The following is a 19,083-nucleotide window of genomic DNA, read 5'->3' as shown; positions in this document are numbered from 1 at the left end:
TAAACAACTAAACAAATTGAAAAAAATATTCAGACATGAAGAGGTATTTTGTAAGAAAAGTGATACAAATGGCTAAAAAAGATGTATTGTGCTGAATTTCATTAGTAATCACAAAATTACACATAAAAATAGCTATGAGATACTATTTTAGACTCAATCAGTAGGTGGAAGATAAATCTGACTATACTTAGTGTTATAATTGTGGGTCCCTGGGGTCAATTATACTGGCAGGAGCATAAACTGGATAATCAATATGGACAACACTTTATATTGTCCCATATAAAAGAGTTTTTGCTTTCCTTATGATTCAATAGTTCAACTCCTAAGGATCTTTCCCAGAGAAACTCTTTCAAAAGTACACCAGGAAACATGGATAATTAATGTTCAAAAAAAGCATTTTTTGGTTAATCAAGGAAAAAAACTGAAACATCATAAATCCCATAAATAAGATAAATAGATAAATTTTACTATAACCACATGATGGAATATTATGCATAGGGAAAAATGAATGTATTATAGTTATGTGGAATAGCATGGGCAATCTATATATATAAAAGCCTAAGCGACCATCGCAACTGAACGGACAACCTAACGGGCTGCATGGGGCAACTAGGCTGGCGGGGGGGAGGTAAGGGGTGACCAGGCCGGCAGGGGGGTGGGGGCAGTTGAGGGTGACTAGGCTGGCAGGGGGGACACTTGGGGGTGACCAGGCCAGCAGGGGGGGCAGTTAGGAGTGATCAGGCAGGCAGGCAGGTGAGCAGTTAGGAGCCAGTGGTCCCGGATTGTGAGTGGGATGTCTGACTGCAGTCAGACATCTCCTGAGGGGTCCCGGATTGGAGAAGGTGCAGGCTGGGCTGAGGGGCACCCCCTGCACGAATTTCATGCACTGGGCCTCTAGTCTTATTATGATAGTATTGTATGGGAAGACCACCTGCAGTAGGATAACCTTTATATAAAGTTCAAAAAAGGCTATAAAAATTGATATCTTTATTATATAAAAAGGCTTTTTTGTAACAGACAGTGACTGTGAAAACATAATTAACATAACAAATACAACTAGAAAGTAAAAAATATTTAACTGCTTAGTCAAGCATAGGGTGTAGTCAGATAAACACTGTTTTCACTTTTGCTGGAAGAGTAAATGAGAATACTCTCCCTGAAAAGCAATGTGTTAATATCTAAAGGAACTTTAAAATGTTGTCATTCTTTGAAGTAGTAATTATTAGAATCAGTTCCTAAAACTAGTCAGTGACACAAAGATTTGTATATAAAGATATTAATTACAATATGGTTGACTGTAGTAATAAGGTAGGAATAAATGAAATGTAAACGATTATAATTAAATCAATTATAGTATATACATAAAATGGATGTTAGGCAATCATTAAACTTGTGTTTTAAATATTTTAGAATAATCAGTTAATTATTTTACACAAAATAATAATTAAACATTACTGTAAAAAGCAAGCAAAGAATCAAGCAAAATAATTAAAATATTTCCATTTAGAAATAACATATTGGTAAACTATCATTTCTAGTATCTCTCTCTCTCTCTCCATATATATATATATATATGTGTGTGTGTGTGTGTATACATATATATATAAATAAATGAGTATTATATATTATACATACTCATTTATTTATATACAGGGTGTCCCAAAAATGTATACACACTTTAATAGCTGATAGCTCAATTTTGAAAATGAAATGTATTTTAATAAACACTGCCTCTATAATTATTCAAAATGTGCATATACATTTTTTGGGACATATAGATTATCTGAGTTCATTAATTTTGAGGAATCTTTGTATTACCATTGTATGTGAACAAAAAGAAATGACTGTTTATAATATTCTTACATCACAATATATTCCCCTCAAATCTAAAGATAATTTATTCACTACTGTGTGAAAAATTTTAATGGAAAATCTGAGCTCATATGAGCAGGTCCACTTCTAACTTCCATTGATGATATTTTCTGCAAGAACCCTGAAGAATTCTTTATTTTTCAAATTCAATAGTATAATTACAGTATGCTTTGAAGTCTCTTATTCTATACCACATTATTTAAAAATGCAGTGTGCCATTTTAATATTCATTTATACTACTCTAATTTCATTTGTTGAATTATCTACTTCTTTCCCAGTGGAAGCATCATATATATCAACACTATGATTTTTAGGCATTGCTAATCTATTTCACAGTGTTTCTAATTCAGTGTTATTTCTTTAAGATTTATTTGGGTCCTATTAACTGTCATGTTCCTGGTTTTTCTTGATTATGAGGCATTCTCAAAGAGTTGTTGCTTTTTTTTTTCTTTCCTTTTTCTTTTTCTTACATTGTGTTTCCTTTTAGATGGGACTCTTTGTTGGGTTTTTAAATGTAATATATATTTACTTTATCTGTTCCTGAGGTATGCTGGCTTACTTGCCATGCATTTTTTTCTCATCTTGCTGTGCCAAACCATTGTTGTTGTTATATCGTGTGGATTAATTCTCCTTGACTCTAAGCCTACTCTACCTGAAATTTAGCTTCTTTTCTACTGTCCATCTTTGTGACTTGATACATGACTCTTTCTTTGGTCCTCTTTGAAGGAAGAGAGTTGCTGGAAGAGCCTTTGTTAGATATCCTGGGCATTTCTTATACTTCTTAGTTTATGTGAAATGGTATAAACTAGAGTTCCTTGTAATTTGCTAGAGGGAATATCATGCTCCCTTGGCAGAAGACTTCTCTCTAATTGATCATGCAGCACTTTGTTATCAAAAGAAGAGGTTCAGGTTATTGAGAGAGAGAGGGAGGGAGGGATGGAGGGAGGGAGAGAGGAAGGGGGGGAGAGAGAGAGAGAGAGAGAGAGAGAGAGAGAGAGAGAGAGAGAGAGAAGCAAACAAACAAAAATCATTTATTGAGCAAAAGAGCTGCAACCTGGGAGACTTAGATTCAAGTAGTAACCAAACTGTGCTCTGAAGAGAACAAAGAAAGGCAAAAACCACAAAGTGTAATTCCTTCCTGCAAATGGGATTGGTTAGTTCAAATATGCCAATGGGGAGTGAAAACTACAAGGAGGTGGTAAAGTCCCTATGTTTCCATACAGCCATTGTAGTTGCAGAATGTTTATGACTCAGCCTTGAGCTGAGTTTAGTAACAGTTTTAGCAACTTAATAGCTGCTCTGAGAACTGAGGCAGGCACAGGATGTGCTCAGGCCCACTTCCTCAGTGGCCTCCTGACTGTATTTTAAATGATTCTCTTAGCGATGCTTGTTCCATTTTATTTGCTCCATTATCAACTTGAAAATGGCTAGGGGCTTCTATTATGTAGGGTTTAGCCTCTGTTTTTCCCAGATTGCCTACTCACCATGCTTATCCATTTTTCTTCAAATTGGTGAGAATTTTGGAGATTTTTTTTGACACATTCTTTCTGAAAATGGCTTCCATATGATATAGCAGAATTCTTTCCTTGGTCAAGATTTTTCAAAGATTACGGCATGAAATTTACTTCTAAATTGGTTAGCTATGGCTGTTGAAATTCGTATTTGGTTATTTCAATTTTCTTTTCCATTTTACCTAATATTGAGGGATGTAGATTTTATATTTCTGCTTTGTTACCTAGACTTCTCCTTTTGAATTGATACGTTTCTGGTAAAAAGATAGACAACCATACAAACAGTAGAATTCCCATTTTTTAAAACAAATAAGTGCTTAGAAAAAGAATTGTAAAATGAGTAATTTCTTTTGTTAGAGCTTTAATAGTTATTTTATTCTTTGTTTTTAAATTTTCTCTGTTTTACAAATTTATTCTCCTGAATATTTGCTATCTTGATTGGGAACTAGCCCTACATTATTTTGGAAACATACAAAAAGTCCTCAATCATATACAAAATAAATTTAAAAGTAATTATTTGCATTTTTCAGGATTCAATTATGTTTTTAAGTTCTCCTGTAACATGTTGACTGATTGGTAAAACCTTGTTTATGAAGTCTATTAAATATGTAATGTAAAGAAAATTTAAATACAATAGTATGTAAATAACAGAAAATTCTTAGGGACAGAGGAATGTTTAATCTCAAATGAATTTTATAAAATCAAAATTTATTCAATTATTTATCTAGCACTCATAATAGAAATCAATTCTATTTAATCCCTCATATTTTTTGAGTCTCTGCATTTGGGGATATTAGTGTAAGTCATTATCTTGCCACACTAGGATTCTGTAGCAACTGTGATTATCAGATTTCTAGTTTCCATAGACCAGGCCCATTTCAAAATCAGTTTTGGAACTGGCAGAGTACTGCCATCATTTTTGTGTTTTTTTTTTTTTTTTTTTCATGCTCCAAAAATGAAACCAAGATATGACTAACATCTCTTTCTTCCTCTTACAGAAAAGATTGTATACTCCTGAATAATACTAAATAACCACAGGCTGTGAAACACAATAACCATTTTAAACATTTGGTTCCCTTCACTTAGAAAGGCTCAAACAGGCCACTTTGGGGATCTCCCCAGAAATTTAGAGAGTTAAAGTTTCAATATTAAAAAAAAAAAAAATGGAAGTACTGGTTTCACATTAGAATGATGCTAGTAGTAAGTTTTGGAGGCATGATTGCTTTAAAAGCTTATGGTTTTGTCACAAATGATTGGATTGTAAAATAACTATAGTATGAAATATGGGGCTCTAGGCATATTGTTCCAACCTGAGGTGGATTATATATAACACACCACTCTCCACATTAGGAATGGAGAGGTGTATATCTTGACTTAATTGGAAACATTTTTCCCCCCTAGAAAAGATGATTCACAAAGCCCTTCTGAGGAGAGCACACTCACAATTCAAGATACAAATAGACTGTGCAGTTACAGAAACGATGAGGAACTGAGCCGACTGCAGGCAAATCACTTCAATTCATTGCAAAATGAAAGTTAGGCCTGGACTATTTCATTTTGGATTGCTTTTTGCAACCTCATAATCTCTTTAATGGAAGTAATTTGTTAATAAAATAGTGGTAATGAAACAGAAGTATCTGTTTACAGCAGTCCTCATATTTCTTGTGCTTATGCCTGCTTTCATTATTCATAGAGAAAGGTACACAATTTGGTCTGGTATACATCAGTAATAGAAAACCACTTACAGGAGGATCGGAAGGACAACATCAGTAGAGTATAATATCTGTATCTGGAATCATTATTGTCCCCTTTGGAGTGCTTTTTCAACCTTAAAGGCAATAGATCTTGAAGCAAACTAAAAGCTACAATAAAAACATATTTTATCTTCAGTCCTTTAAACAATATATTTTTGATCCAAATGGGTTTGCTGCTTCAGCAATTACCACTTAAGTTTTTCTCATTTCTTGACTTGGGAACTTACATTCAAGTCTGAACCAATAGTACAATTCTAGAAACAAAAATTCTCTTTCAAAGATATATGAAGTATTTTCCCTGATATATCTATGGAAGTGTATTTTTTATTTTGTTTCACCATACTTATTGATAACATATTATAATTATTTCTATAATCTGCATAGCCAAAGTAGCAATAAATTAATTTTATTGAAAAATTTAATATAATTTTTGATAATCTGTGAATAAAATAACCAGCTATATTACTTTAGTTTTTAAAACTTGATTTCTTATTTTAAATCTAATAAATGAACTTCAAATAGATTATTTGTAAAGACATTCATTATTTAAAATACATTTTGCTTTTGGTAAGTTTTCTCAAAATGTATGACAATACAGAATACTGTATGAGAGGAAAGAATGTCTAAAATGCAATTCTTCAAGTACATTGTGAGCAAAAATTCCTTTGTAACATAATTTATGTCACAATATCCTGTTATTTATGTCTTGTTTTCTGATCTCTTTATAAATTAGTGGACAGTTATAAAAGGAGGTTGATAAAGCTTATCCAGTATACCAAAACACATTATATTAATTAATATTGGGGACAGAGGAGAGAAGTCTTCTTGTTCAAAGCAGTTAAAGCATTATTTTAAAGGAACAATAGATTTTTATCTTTCAAATCACATTTCTAAACTAAAAATTATATGGGAATTAAAAAATTATAGCATGATTCCCCAATCAAAAATTTGTCCAACCTGCCAATCTGTATATTGTTATGTTGCCATATATCGGCCATGATGCAGTTCCCAACTTCACTCACTGCATTGCTGGTGAAATTACATAGTACTTTCCAAGCACTTTACACACATGTAAAATAGGAATAATGATAATTCCTCCAATACATGTGTTTTTATTGTTAAATAAGATTATGCATCAGGGCACAGGAATTTAAAAAGTACAAACAGCTTATCTATAGCAGATTTCAAGCAATTAGTGAACTCACCATTTACAAGTGGTGTTTGTCACACTGTATTCATGGAGTGTAACTCAGATTAAGGGAAGGAGGATTTTAAGTGACTTTTAGAACTATCTTTCTTGGGACTAGTTATCATATTTTAAAACAAACTATGAAGCTGGTGTACTTAAGTCTTTCAATTCATAAGTATTACACCTTATGTAATTTCTAGTCTCCAGACTTACGGTGTCATAGACAGGCACAGACAGAACTATACGCTTGGAAAAGCAGGGGGCATTTTTCTATGGAAGAATACTGGAATGTGTTTATGAACCTTCTGCAGAATCTGTCAGATGCATGTGAGTGGCTTTACCTCTTCAAATCATCTCTGTTGCCGAGAGCTGGGAGCAAGATCAACTACCTACTTTGCGGACTCCGTGCAAAATGAACATGAAGTTCGTGGTTCAAATAGTAGGAGACAATTACTCGTAAAGGTACTAAACTATAAAATTCTTTTCTTCTATGGTAATATCTCTCAACTGAAAAACATCTATTTTAAATGTAGTATTTAATGGCACAATCTTAGGGCATGGGGATAGCTGGAGGGCCAGCCCCCAACCAAGATGGACTTAAAACCCAGAGGGCATTGGGACCTCTGCTCCGGAAGGTACTAGGTCTCTAGATTAGGGGGTTGAGAGGCTCATGCTACAAATCTGTGGAATGCACCAAGGCACTCCATGTCCATCTGGGTAGGAATGATTTCCACCAGGTCCCTCCAGGGGGAGCACACTGCACCCCCACCCCTGGGAGTTGGTGACCAGCCCCAGCTGGTAACTGGGGGATGCCAGGGGAGGGAGAGGCCAAGAACGGGTCCAGCGGAGGGAGATGGGACTGCTGCTGCACAGAGGTTGTAAGTCCCTGGGGTATGCTCACTTGTAAAGCACACATTCAAAAATAAACTCACTGAGAATTGCAAGACAATAACCCAAGTGTTCTTAAATCCCAACTGCTGTCTTTGCACACAGAGCCCTCTGCCACTGCTCTGGTTGCAAAGCCACGAACTCAGCACTGGCCGAGTTTTCAGAGCCTGAAATCTGTACTCCTGGGCATCTGAGGAGAAGATGGATTATCAGAGTGTTTAGGATGTGCCTTCCGGGAGCATTAAGAAGTGTTGGGATGGTGGTGTTTAATTTCAATTGCAAAAATGTTTTTTTAAAATTTATATGTATGAATTAAAATCAAACGGTATCTTCTGAGTGAGGATTCCTTGGAGTAAACGGTTTGCAGATGTACGCTGGCCTCACAGTGACTGGTTTCCCAGCCAGTGTTGCCTTTTTGGATCGACCCATAGGGAGATTTATTTTTGTTACCAAACTGATTTTCCCGACTGCTATTCCCACCATCCTCATTGACTAATGTGACTACATGCTTTCCTTCCTGTTTCTGTAGATAGCCTATTAGGGTTCTCTGTGCCATTTAATTGCATAAGGTGCTCCCCAGAATTCAGAGACAAAGTCAGAAAATACCTTTTGAAATTGAAACAACTAAGACTATACATAAAATATGTGAAATTAGGTGGAAAGATCTCAAGGGCGCTGTGTCTGTCACTTTTCTCTTTAGAGAAATCTGCTCATTCTCTCATCCTCCTCACAATTACTGGGAGTGAGGCCAGAAATGCATCTCCCACTCTTGACCAAAGACCTTGTCCTTGAATGGTAAGGACATTGTTTTGTCACATCCCCCTCACACTTAGCTGATACTTTGCATATATTCTTTTGAGAATTGTGCAGCTTACTCAAGGTCTTCTTCCTCCCTTCAGGTCTCTCAAGTGAATCTGGCAACGCCAAGGGCTCTTTGCATGATGAACCCCACACCTTAGCCATTTGATTGTCATGGTGAAAGCATCATCTTTCTTCCACTTCAGCAGCAACCCACACCTAAGGTCACAGTAGAGCTAGTCATCACTGTCAGCTCTTTCCATTGTGGAATCTTGGAGACCGACACTCAGCTCTTACATACCTTCCTGTTTATCTGGGTTCTTTACCAGCTTGCTCTCTCTCCATTTGCTCTTCCACACCCATCACAATTCCCAGTCACTTGCCTTTCTTTCCCCTCCAGCTGCTAAGCCCCACTGTGCTCCTTTTTCCCCCTCTTTTACACCCTCAACTCCTTGGGCTGTCACGTTAATCTTACCTGTTTTCTTTTTCACAACAGCCACCTTGCAAAATTTCAGTGTTGATTCTGTTTATATCTTCTTTGTCTGTTTCTGTGCCTTATAAGTGGCAGAATGAAGGGGGGAAATCTAACTGCATGATTGAGTATTGCTTCAAATGTATAGTTTGAAGTCTTCAGCTGAGCAGGACCTTCATTGTTCCCAGGTTTTATTGTTTAGCCACACCCTGCTTTTTCACCCATTCTCTGGATGTACACTCATATTTTTGTCAATTCCCTCATGCACTTGATTATATCTATTTAAGCACTCATCCAGGAGACTACTTTGTTAATTCACAGAAAAACAAGAAATTGAAAACCCCCCATATTTCTTTCCTTTTCCTTTTGAAACAACAAAGAGACATGTGTCACTACTAACTCCTTCTCTAGGTGAAATTATCTAAACACATGAGTTTTGGGCTCCTGCCTCTGACTAAAATGGAGTAAGAGGGGTAAAATATAGTCTCCTGGGAAAGAACTAAAAGTGTGGATGCAATCTATGAAACAATGATTTTCTAAACATTGGACATCAGGCAATGAAAGGCAGTGAACCATGAGAGACCTGAAGCACTGATTGCCCCAGTTTCCTGCTTCAAGGAGTTTCCAGGAAGAGGGTACTCAGAAAGAATCCAGCAGACTGACTGAGTTGAGGAAATAGAATTGAAAATCTGGGGACACCAAGGAACTTGAGTGTATAGGTCAGCGTGCCAGAAAGAACATGTGCATAGAAAGAGAACAGTGGAGATTTGTAGAGGGTCCTTCTCCAGTCTTCAGCAGAGTAGTGATTGGCAGATGTTTTTGAGGGAACTATTTGAGGGGGAAAGAATTAGGAAAAAAAAATCAGTAGCTAGAGCTCCCACAGGGCTGGGAAGAATATGTTTCTCAGCCAGACCGACAACCTGATAATATGTGTGATATTGAGTAGAGTGCTCAGAAGGTATCTCAGTTGTGGGGAATTACCCGAAGAGTAAATGCCGCTTTGGTCCCACTTAACAAGTCTAAAGAGGAAGATCGAAAAGGATCGAACCATTTACAAATACGTTAACTGTGTCCCAGAATTAGCTCAAGAATAAATGTAAGAGTACAAACATATACCAGGTGTACCGGTTAATAATGCGAATTTTTTTCAATAAATGGAGTTACACATATGTTGATATATATGCGATTTGTTAGGTATGCTACTTTGTTGTATTGACAGCAAGCTTCAAAACTTCATATGTCAAATTTTCTGAAGGTGTTAACATCATCGGTATTTTTACGCTTAAAAATGTCGAATTTTGTGCCAAAAAAAAGAGCATTTGTGGGAAGTTTTAATTCATTAATTTATTTTGAAGAAAAGTGCTGCTGAAAGTTATCCTATACTTTAGGAAGCTTATGGTGAACATGCTCCATCTCAAGACACTTGTGAACGCTGGTTTAAATGCTTTAAAAGTGATGATTTCAATGTGAAAGATAAAGAACGTCCAGGTCAACCGAAAAAGTTTGAAGACCAATAATTATAATCATTATTGGATGAAGATGTGTGTCAAACTCAAAAACAACTTGCAGAAAGATTAAATGTTGCTCAGCAATTTCCTATCATTTACAAGCAATGGGAAAGAGGAAGGAAAATGGGTGCCACATCAATTGAATGGAAGACAAATGAAAAACCGAAAAGTCATCAGGAAAATGTTGCTTCAATGACTGGCGATGAAAAGTAGATTTATTTTGATAATCCCAAATGCACAAAATCATGGGTTGATCCAGGTCAAGCACCAATATTGATTGCAAGGCCAAATTGCTTTGGAAAGGAGACAATGCTCTGCATTTGGTGGGATCAGGATGTTGTGGTGTATTATGAGCTTCTAAAACCAGGTGAAACGGTTAATACTGATCACTACCGACAACAAACAATCAATTTGAACCACGTTTTGATCATAAAAAGATCAGAATGGGCCAGAAGACTCAGCAAAGTAATTTTGCTTCATGATGACGCACATCACACACTTCAAAAACAGTTAAAGACACGTCAAAAGATCTTGCCTGGGAAGTATTAACCCACCGCTGTATTCACCAGACCTTGCTCCTTCAGATTACCACTTGTTCTGATCGATGGCACACTCACTTTCTGAGCAGCACTTCAAAACGTATGAAGAAGTAAAAAATTGGGTTTCTGAATGGTTTGCCTCCAAACAAGAAAAGTTCTATTGGGATGGTATCCAAAAATTACCTTGTCAGGTGGGGGAAATGTGTGGCTAGCAATGAACATTACTTTGAATAAAGCACTTTTGATGTTTCTCTTGAAATTATCCTGTTTTCTTTTATTACAAAATCCACATTATTAACCGGTACACCTGGTGTACTCCTTAACAAAGTTAACGTTCACAATATATGGCATATAACTAAAAATAAAAATAAAAAATTGTAAGACATCCAAAGAAGCACAAAAATATGACCCTTAAAGAGGAGAAAAGCCATTAAATCAAAAGCAACTTAAAACTGGTACAGATGTTAGAATTTAAAAAAACAAAGGACATTAACGTTTTGCACTCAGATGTCGAGTGTGATGGTTATTGAATGTATCAATAATTTGAAATATAAAAAAATCCAAATAAATAAGTTTGTATATAAAGAAACTCCAGTTTTTTATTCTACTGCCGCGCTTTGTAAAATCTGGGGTATTTAAAAAATTAAATCCCGAGTAGAATAAAGGAATCGAGAAAATAGCAAGCGAGTGCAAAGGGTTAAAATGCTTATTTAAACTGCATTCCATATACTGTGAAAGATACAAGAGAGATTGATCATGAGACATGGGAAATACGAACAAGACCCAAATGGAACTTCTAGAAATAAAAATGACAATGTATGAGAAAGAAAGTCACTAGATGGGATTATTGGGAGATTAGATATTACAGAAGATAAGGTTAGTACATTTGAAGTTATAAAAATTCTCCAAATTAAAAAACAGGGAGAAAATAAAATACAAAACAAAAGACTGCAAAAAAAAAAAAATTAAGCCTGTGAGACAAACTCAAATGGCCCCAATACATGTGTAACTGGAGTTCCTAAAGGAGAGTAGGAAACAAAAAATCTATTTGTAGGAATTATCACTAAATTGATGAGAATTATTAATTCACTGATACTAGAAGCTAAGGAAACCGCAAACATGCACACATGAGTTTCCACTTCTTCATATTTGTGGATGACTTTCAACTAGGGAAAATATATCTCCTCAATTAACTTCTTTTATATCACCTTTATAGCATCTTTAGCTGGATTTCCTGTATATACTTTAAAGGCAACATGGCTAAACACTCACCTATTTGTCCACCAATATTTACTGAGATACTGGTATGTTTTCAAAAGGGATCAAAGTCATGTAACTGAAAATAAACAGTTCTTGACCTCGAGGAGTCTACGTCAGACATATGCAAGATATTAAAATACAGCGTGTTAAGTACCATCCATAATGGTCATGACTGAAAGATAAAAAGTCCCACAGAGGAAGGCATAACTGACTCTGACCGGGAGGGTTCGCCAAAATGTACTGTTATTTCAGTGACGCGCTGACAATTGCAAAGGAGTGGACTAAGGTTGCAATTGAGAGGTCATTTGTGACAGCTGAGCAGCAAGGCCTCCCGCGCCCCCGACCCGGCAGCCCCGGCGGCTTCGGCACCAGAGGGCGCTGTTCCCTCGCCCGGAAACGCGCCTGCTCCGCCGGAGCCCCGAAGGCGGCGGAAGGGAGGGCCGCTTCTCCAGGTGAGAGGACCAGGTGTCTCCCTGGGGGCTTTGGGGGAGACAGGTGAGGGCTGTGTCACTTTGGGTGAGGGGACTTGCGACAGAAATCGAGGCGTCCAAACGGAGTCAGAGGACTCGCGTGGGGAAATGTGGGGAAGGGGGAGGGGGTCTCAGGAGGGGAACGGGGTACCGGGGTGAACCCAGGAGGTTGGGGCGGGTTTTAGAGGGCAGTGGTCTTGGGGTGCAGGGACTTCTTAGCTAGGAGAGGCAGAGGAGCCCCAAGAGGAGAGAAATGAGAGGAGGAGGCTTGTGTCTGGAGAGACGCTGGCCGGTGGCTCGGAAGAGTCCCGAGTCCAGAGAATGTGGGGGAAGATGGAGAGAGATGCGTTGAAAACCAACCAAATAAACAAAAAAGGCAGCCAGTTGTGACTTTGATAAAATGCATTCACTAAAATGGTTGAGGCAAAAATCAGAGTACAGTGGGATGAATAGGAATAGGAATAGGAAATATTTTTTCTAGGTGCATGGTTATGTAGGAATATTAGAAATGGGAAAGTCACCAGATCAGAAAATGTGAGGAGAGTAACAATGCACACCCTCCCCCAAAGGGGAGAACCTTAATATGGAATAAACATCATAGGGTCGAAAGTGGTAGTGCTCACCAGTATCTAAATCACCGCTTTCTTCCTTGCAACACCATTATTCTCCATTTCCCCAAACCCGTGCCGTAAGTGGGGCCATATGACTGAATGCTGACCATCGAAATTCAGGCAGAAATTGTGCACAGCACTATCGGATCTGCCCGCTAAATTCTCATAGAATCCTTCACATTCTCTCTCTCTGGATCCAGGCGAGGACCACGAGAGTTGGTGGAGCACAAGATGGAAAGAGCCCTGGTCTCTTCATCACAATGTGGACGTTTATCTACTGACACCTGAAAGGTACTGTGACGTGGCTATCTTTCATTTCTGTTTCTCTAAGCCTGAGGATATTTATTTTGCAATGTTGCAGATTGCAGTGGTTTTCAAAACCAGAGCTACTAAACTCGTTAAAAGATTTTAAGAATTCTTCAATGTTATGTTGCACTTTCCAAATATATTCTTCTATTTAGCTTGTGATTTACTGTCAGTAGTTGCGACAGTCCCCAGAGGTGACATCTGTGCAGGTGCCAGTGGGAAGGGTGCCGAGGCAGCCGCTGCCTCCTCTCTGCAGGGCCCCGTCCTGGTGCCCCAGCGGCTGCTTCTGAGGATTGGCCCCCAGGTCCTGGCAGGATTGTTCCCTGGAGCCCTTGGGCTGCCCCACGTGTGCTAGCTGCTGCCGAGGGTATGTTTTTGTTCAGAGTCACATCCATTGTTCCATAAAACTTCACTTAGAAACATGGGTCCTAAGATAAGATTATGAAGAATTTCAAGAAGGCACCAGGAGTGCATCAAACTAAGTCTGAAGGTCCCTTTTGCAAACGGGACCCTGTGTGACTGTGTAGATTGCAAGGTTGCGAAGCTGTCTTAATTACAGAGGTGGTTCCTCTTTAGGTGCTGCTTGACCTGGAGGTTGGTAATGTCAGGGTCTCATTCTACTTTTCTGTCTTGCCACTCTGCTTTCCTTCCTGTATTGGTTCTCTTCTTTTCACTGGCTGCCTGCATGGAAGCAAAATGGCTGCAGGAGTCCCAGGTCTCTTATCCATCTATTGCACACTCCATAGCAGAAGAGATTCTCACTAGGCCTGGGTTACATTGTCGTATGTCTAGGGCAGTGGTCGGCAAACTCATTCGTCAACAGAGCCAAATATCAACAGTACAACAATTGAAATTTCTTTTGAGAGCCAAATTTTTTTTAACTTAAACTTCTTCTAACGCCACTTCTTCAAAATAGACTTGCCCAGGCCGTGGTATTTTGTGGAAGAGCCACACCCAAGGGACCAAAGAGCTGAATGTGGCTCGCGAGCCGCAGTTTGCTGACCACGGGTCTAGGGGATAGGCTACCTAATTGGCTTAGCCTAACTCACCTGCTTCATCACTGTAGTAAGGCTTCCTGGAACCAAATGGCTCCCAGTGTGGGCACTGAGAACTTTTGGGAGTAGGAATTGACACTGTGGAAGAAATCACAGATGTCCACTACAAAATATTTCTTGAATCAATGACTGACTGACTGGAATACAGCATCTTAGGAGAGGATTTGTATATAGTATGCCTCTTGTTTCCAAAATCTTAACTGAGATTTTAACTAATACCATATTAGCTGCTATCTAGATAATTATAATATGGCAATTGTTAAAAAATTTGTAGTGAGTAGAATCCCGTGGCTTACTTAGGGATATTGAAAAAGAAATATTTGGTACTAAAAATGTTATTAGTGTGTGTTTTTTTCTAGCACTAATGGGGAAGATGTATCAAGGCTTCAAATGTTTATATTCTACATATATGTATTTCTGAAGATATAAAGGATGAAATACTAGCCTGATGTAAATTTTCTTTAAGCAATAGCAAAAATTTTTATTATTCTGTGATTAATGGGGATTTTCTCTCATATAAGTTGGTTTTTATAAAGAACCTATATATCAGAAGGAAGTTTTCTGTACATATGAATATTAGCTATTAATAAATTATCAATCTAGCTTAAAATAAGTATTTTTAAAGATTTCTTGTTCCATTTTCTAAGAAATTGAATATCATTCAGGAATTGAAAAATCAAAGAAAAGAACAAAATCAGAACAAAGAAACAAATAAACAAAAAGATCTTGGTGACATTCTCAATTTGTGTAGCTGAGGATCTAACCCTTGGTAACTTGATACATGTGTTTGTCCATTAATTAATTAGTTAATTAATATGACACATTTACTGGGCACACTAATGTTCTAAGCTTTGTGCTGAGATGCAAAGAAGCATAATCTGATGGAATGGACCATTGTCTAAGTACCTTCTGTTTTTCTAATGACCTTAATATCAAAACCTAGCCATTTTCCCTGATTTCTATGCTTCACCACCAAATTACAAATATTCTATTGTATAAATTTAGCTATGATTATACATACTTACTGATTTATTCTGTGGAATGGTACTCAAAGTACATAATTTAAAAATTATATAAAATGTCATCACAATATTTCTATATTTATCTAGAACTTTTACATTAAATAGGAAAAGCAGGCATGGAATGAAGAAAAATTATGTACTTGATTTGATTATTAAATAACACAACATAATTTGATTAATTTCAGAGGTGTTTACTTTTTACTATGATAGCTACTGAATTTCAGTTTGGGGGGGCTGTTATTATTATAAAATAAAGATATATTTCTCCTTGTCAAATCATTCAGGGTTTGTGTATTCAATTAGCAGGACAAGCAATTACTGCTATTTGAATCTAGCAACTAGCAACTATTTTTAATTGCGATGGTATTTTGCAAAATAAGGAGTATGAAATTACACAAGGAAGTGGTGTTGATGTTTACAGGAGTGAGCTATGAGGAATGACAGTTATATATTTTAATATGCTAAAAGTTTTCCAAATTAGCAGTTGGTAAAATTGCTGTGAATGTTACACCAAGTTCATCTATTTCTTGGATAAACTTAAACCATATGAGGGCACTTATAAAGATGCCTTTAAAAGAGACAAATGCATCATAGCAGTAATATCACAGGATACTTGTGGGGGGACTTGGTTTAAGTAGAAATATCAGGGTTTCAAAGTAAGATTGACCTGGATGATCCCATCTTGGATACCATATAGGCCAGTGACCTTGATTAAATTTCATAAACACTAGGAAGCTTCAGTTCTTTCATCTTTAAAACCCCTATACCAGTTTTAGATTACAGATTTTTTGAGTGTGTGTGAAGGGTAAATGAGATTATGTCTGGAAGACACCTGTTCCTGTGTCTGGCATGTAGATATTTACTAAACGGTGCATGCTTTTTTATGTTTGCTTCTTGGGAGCATGTTGACGGAAGTGTGTGGAAAAGCTGATAACTTGTATAAAAAAGTTTTACTTTGTACTGAAGTAAATACATAAATGATATATATTGTACTTAATATATATCAGTATTCAAATCTAGCAATATACTTCCCTGTTTCATGTAGATTCTCCTGTTTAATTTTGTTCTGACAATAAAAGAGAGAATCAAGTTCAGCTTTTACATCTTTGTAACTCATTCATGAGTCTTACATGGAATATTCTAAATCGAAGGTCATTCACTCTGCACATGAGCACTTTTAGGGATGGAGAGCTCAATATATTTCAGAGTAGCCTAGTCCAGTGGTTGGCAAACTCATTAGTCAACAGAGCCAAATATCAATAGTACAACGATTGAAATTTCTTTTGAGAGCCAAATTTTTTAAACTTGAACTATATAGGTAGGTACATTGTTATTAACTTAATTAGGGTACTCCTAAACTGGCCTTTGCTAAAAACTCAAGGGGCCAAAGAGCCGCATGTGGCTAGAGAGCCACAGTTTGCCCACCACTGGCCTAGTCTATTGTTGTAACAATCCAATTATTCAAAATTTTCTTTAACAGTAACTCTTAATTTAGTTTCTAGTCATTTTTCATTTATTATAGACCTGCCTTTGTGTCTTCCAACCTTCAAATAGAGGACATTAATAAAAGCACATATGTAATTTAAAATTTTAATTACTTTGCAGGTACACATGGCAGAATCAATTTATAAACATCAATGAAAACATATTTTATGCCGTTTTAATGTATCACACATTTAATATCTATCATTTTAGTGGCATATCATTAAATATTATTTCCCAACTTGTGGAAAGTATGTTTCAGTTAATGTTACTAGTTCATAAAAAATTTTAATACTCTTTCCAACTCATTTAAAAATGTAATTTTGATTAATAGAAAGTGCTTTTAAATGGCACCATAAAGAGTAATCTAATAGAACTAGGTTAAAGCCATCTAGCTATCAATAAAAGTAGAATAAAATATACTTAAGTAACTTCAAGAATAATATATTTTTCTTGATTGTTGCATCTATTATAAAAAGAATGAGACTGATAATGTGACATTGAGATTTCATAAGTATTAAATGGAGCATTCATGAAAATATTAACAAAAAGAAATAGTGTGAAAAACCGTCCATATGTCCCTTCACATAACGTTTGCAGTTAGTGTTCATAATGTCTACAAAGTTATTCAATTTTAATGTTCCACAATGAGCATTATGTTCTCTGCATTTAAAATATAATTATATACCTTTTGCAAGATTAAAAAATAAATTGTATTTGTTCTTAATTTAACATAATGTTTGCTCCCAATTTTGACTGGTAAACAGTCTGTATCCTCTCAAGTGTTCTACTTCCTTGATATATCCTAGCTAATAAAAGAGTACTATGCAAATTGACCATCACTCCAACACACAAGATGGCCAACCCCATGTGGTCAAAGATAGCTGCCCCCAGGTGGACACAAGATGGCCACCACAAGATGGCCGGCAGGGGAGGGCAGTTGGGGGGGACCAGGCCTGCAGGGAAGGGCAGTTGGGGGTGACCCAGCTGCCCTTCCCTGGGAGGGCCGTTAGGGGCAATAGGGCCAGCAGGGGAGCAGTTAGGCGTCAATCAGGCTGGCAGGGGAGTGGTTAGGGGGTGATCAGCCTGGCAGGCAGATGCGGTTAGGGGCAATCAGGCAGGCAGGCGAGCGGTTGGGAGCCAGAAGTCCTGGATTGTGAGAGGGATCCCAGATTTGAGAGGGTTCAGGCTGGGCTGAGGGACACCCCTCCCCCACCCGCCCCCTGTGCATGAATTTTGTGTACCAGGCCTCTAGTATAGAACAAAAGAATGCAGACACTAAAATATTACTCATTCTACTCATGTTCTTCTACTAATACTAATTAAAAGTAATCCATTCTCTTCTTTTTGCCAAACTTATATACGTTTTGAGCTTCCCAAATCTTTTTTGAATACGGGATTATTTTGTCTGGTGTACCCCAAACTATGCTTAATTTAGTTGTAATTATCTTGAACATGAATGTAGGCCTTTACACTCATCAAAATCTATTCTTGTTGGCCTTACATTATTAACTATAGGTGATCTACCTGCCTATCTATATCTATCTATCTATCTATCTATCTATCTATCTATCTATCTATCTATCTATCATCTATCTGATCTATCCATCCATCCATCCATCCATCCTCTATGGATATAGATGTATCCTTTATATCCCTAAAGATGTAGATGTATCCCCTACAGTGAATAATATTGTGATGATTAATTTTACAAAACACCTTGACCCAATCCCAGGGTCTCCAGATATTTGCTTATTATTTCTGGGTGTCTCTGTGAGGGTGTTTCCTGACAAGTTTAACATTTGAATCAGTGAAGCAGATTGTCCTTCCCAGATGGGTAGAGATTATCTAATCCTGAGGGCCTGACTAGAACAAAAGGTGGAGGGAGGGATAATTTGTTCCTCTGTGCCTGACTGGTGGAACTGGGTCCTCTCCTGCCTTCGGATTTACACCATTGGCTTCCTTGGTTCTCAGGTATTTGGACTTAGACTGAATTATGCTATCAGCTTGATTTAGCACCATCTTCATTCCTGGATATCCAGTTTACAGATGACTGATGGTGGGACTTTTCCTCCTCCATAATGGTATGAGCCAATATTTTATAATAAATATGTGGGATAGTTTAAATATGGTAATATTCATTATTATACGTGTGTGTGTGTATACTCTTATTGTCTCTGTTTCTCTACTGACTAATACAAATATATAGTATAGATATATATTATATACATAGTATATATAATGTAAATAAATATTTATATTTTTCAGGCAAGTTTCAGCAGTGAAATAGATCAGTGATTTGGGTCAAGGTATTGTAGCTACACATGTTTAGGTAAGGCCTCAGGT

At 37.1% G+C, this 19,083-nt stretch overlaps 1 protein-coding gene across 6 annotated transcripts in view; it reads left to right on the top strand.

Moving 5' to 3' along the window:
* Window positions 1–19,083, top strand: part of LOC307108733 (uncharacterized protein) — an 823,426-nt gene that overhangs the window by 440,003 nt on the left and 364,340 nt on the right. For 4 of the 6 annotated variants that reach the window (XM_079786886.1, XM_079786881.1, XM_079786885.1 and 1 more), the window contains 2 exons: window positions 6,638–6,788; window positions 13,073–13,163. In XM_079786886.1, the coding sequence (XP_079643012.1) occupies window positions 6,638–6,788; window positions 13,073–13,153 (232 nt within the window). In that variant the 3' untranslated portion in view covers window positions 13,154–13,163. Of the gene's footprint in view, window positions 1–6,637; window positions 6,789–13,072; window positions 13,164–18,711; window positions 18,822–19,083 lie in introns of all 6 variants that reach the window. The other 2 variants (XM_079786883.1, XM_079786884.1) reach the window with 1 other exon arrangement.

This window comes from Cnephaeus nilssonii (assembly GCF_951640355.1).
Source record: "Cnephaeus nilssonii genome assembly, chromosome: 2".
NCBI classification, from domain to species: domain Eukaryota; kingdom Metazoa; phylum Chordata; class Mammalia; order Chiroptera; family Vespertilionidae; genus Cnephaeus; species Cnephaeus nilssonii.
This window is presented reverse-complemented; position numbering and strand designations above follow the sequence as displayed.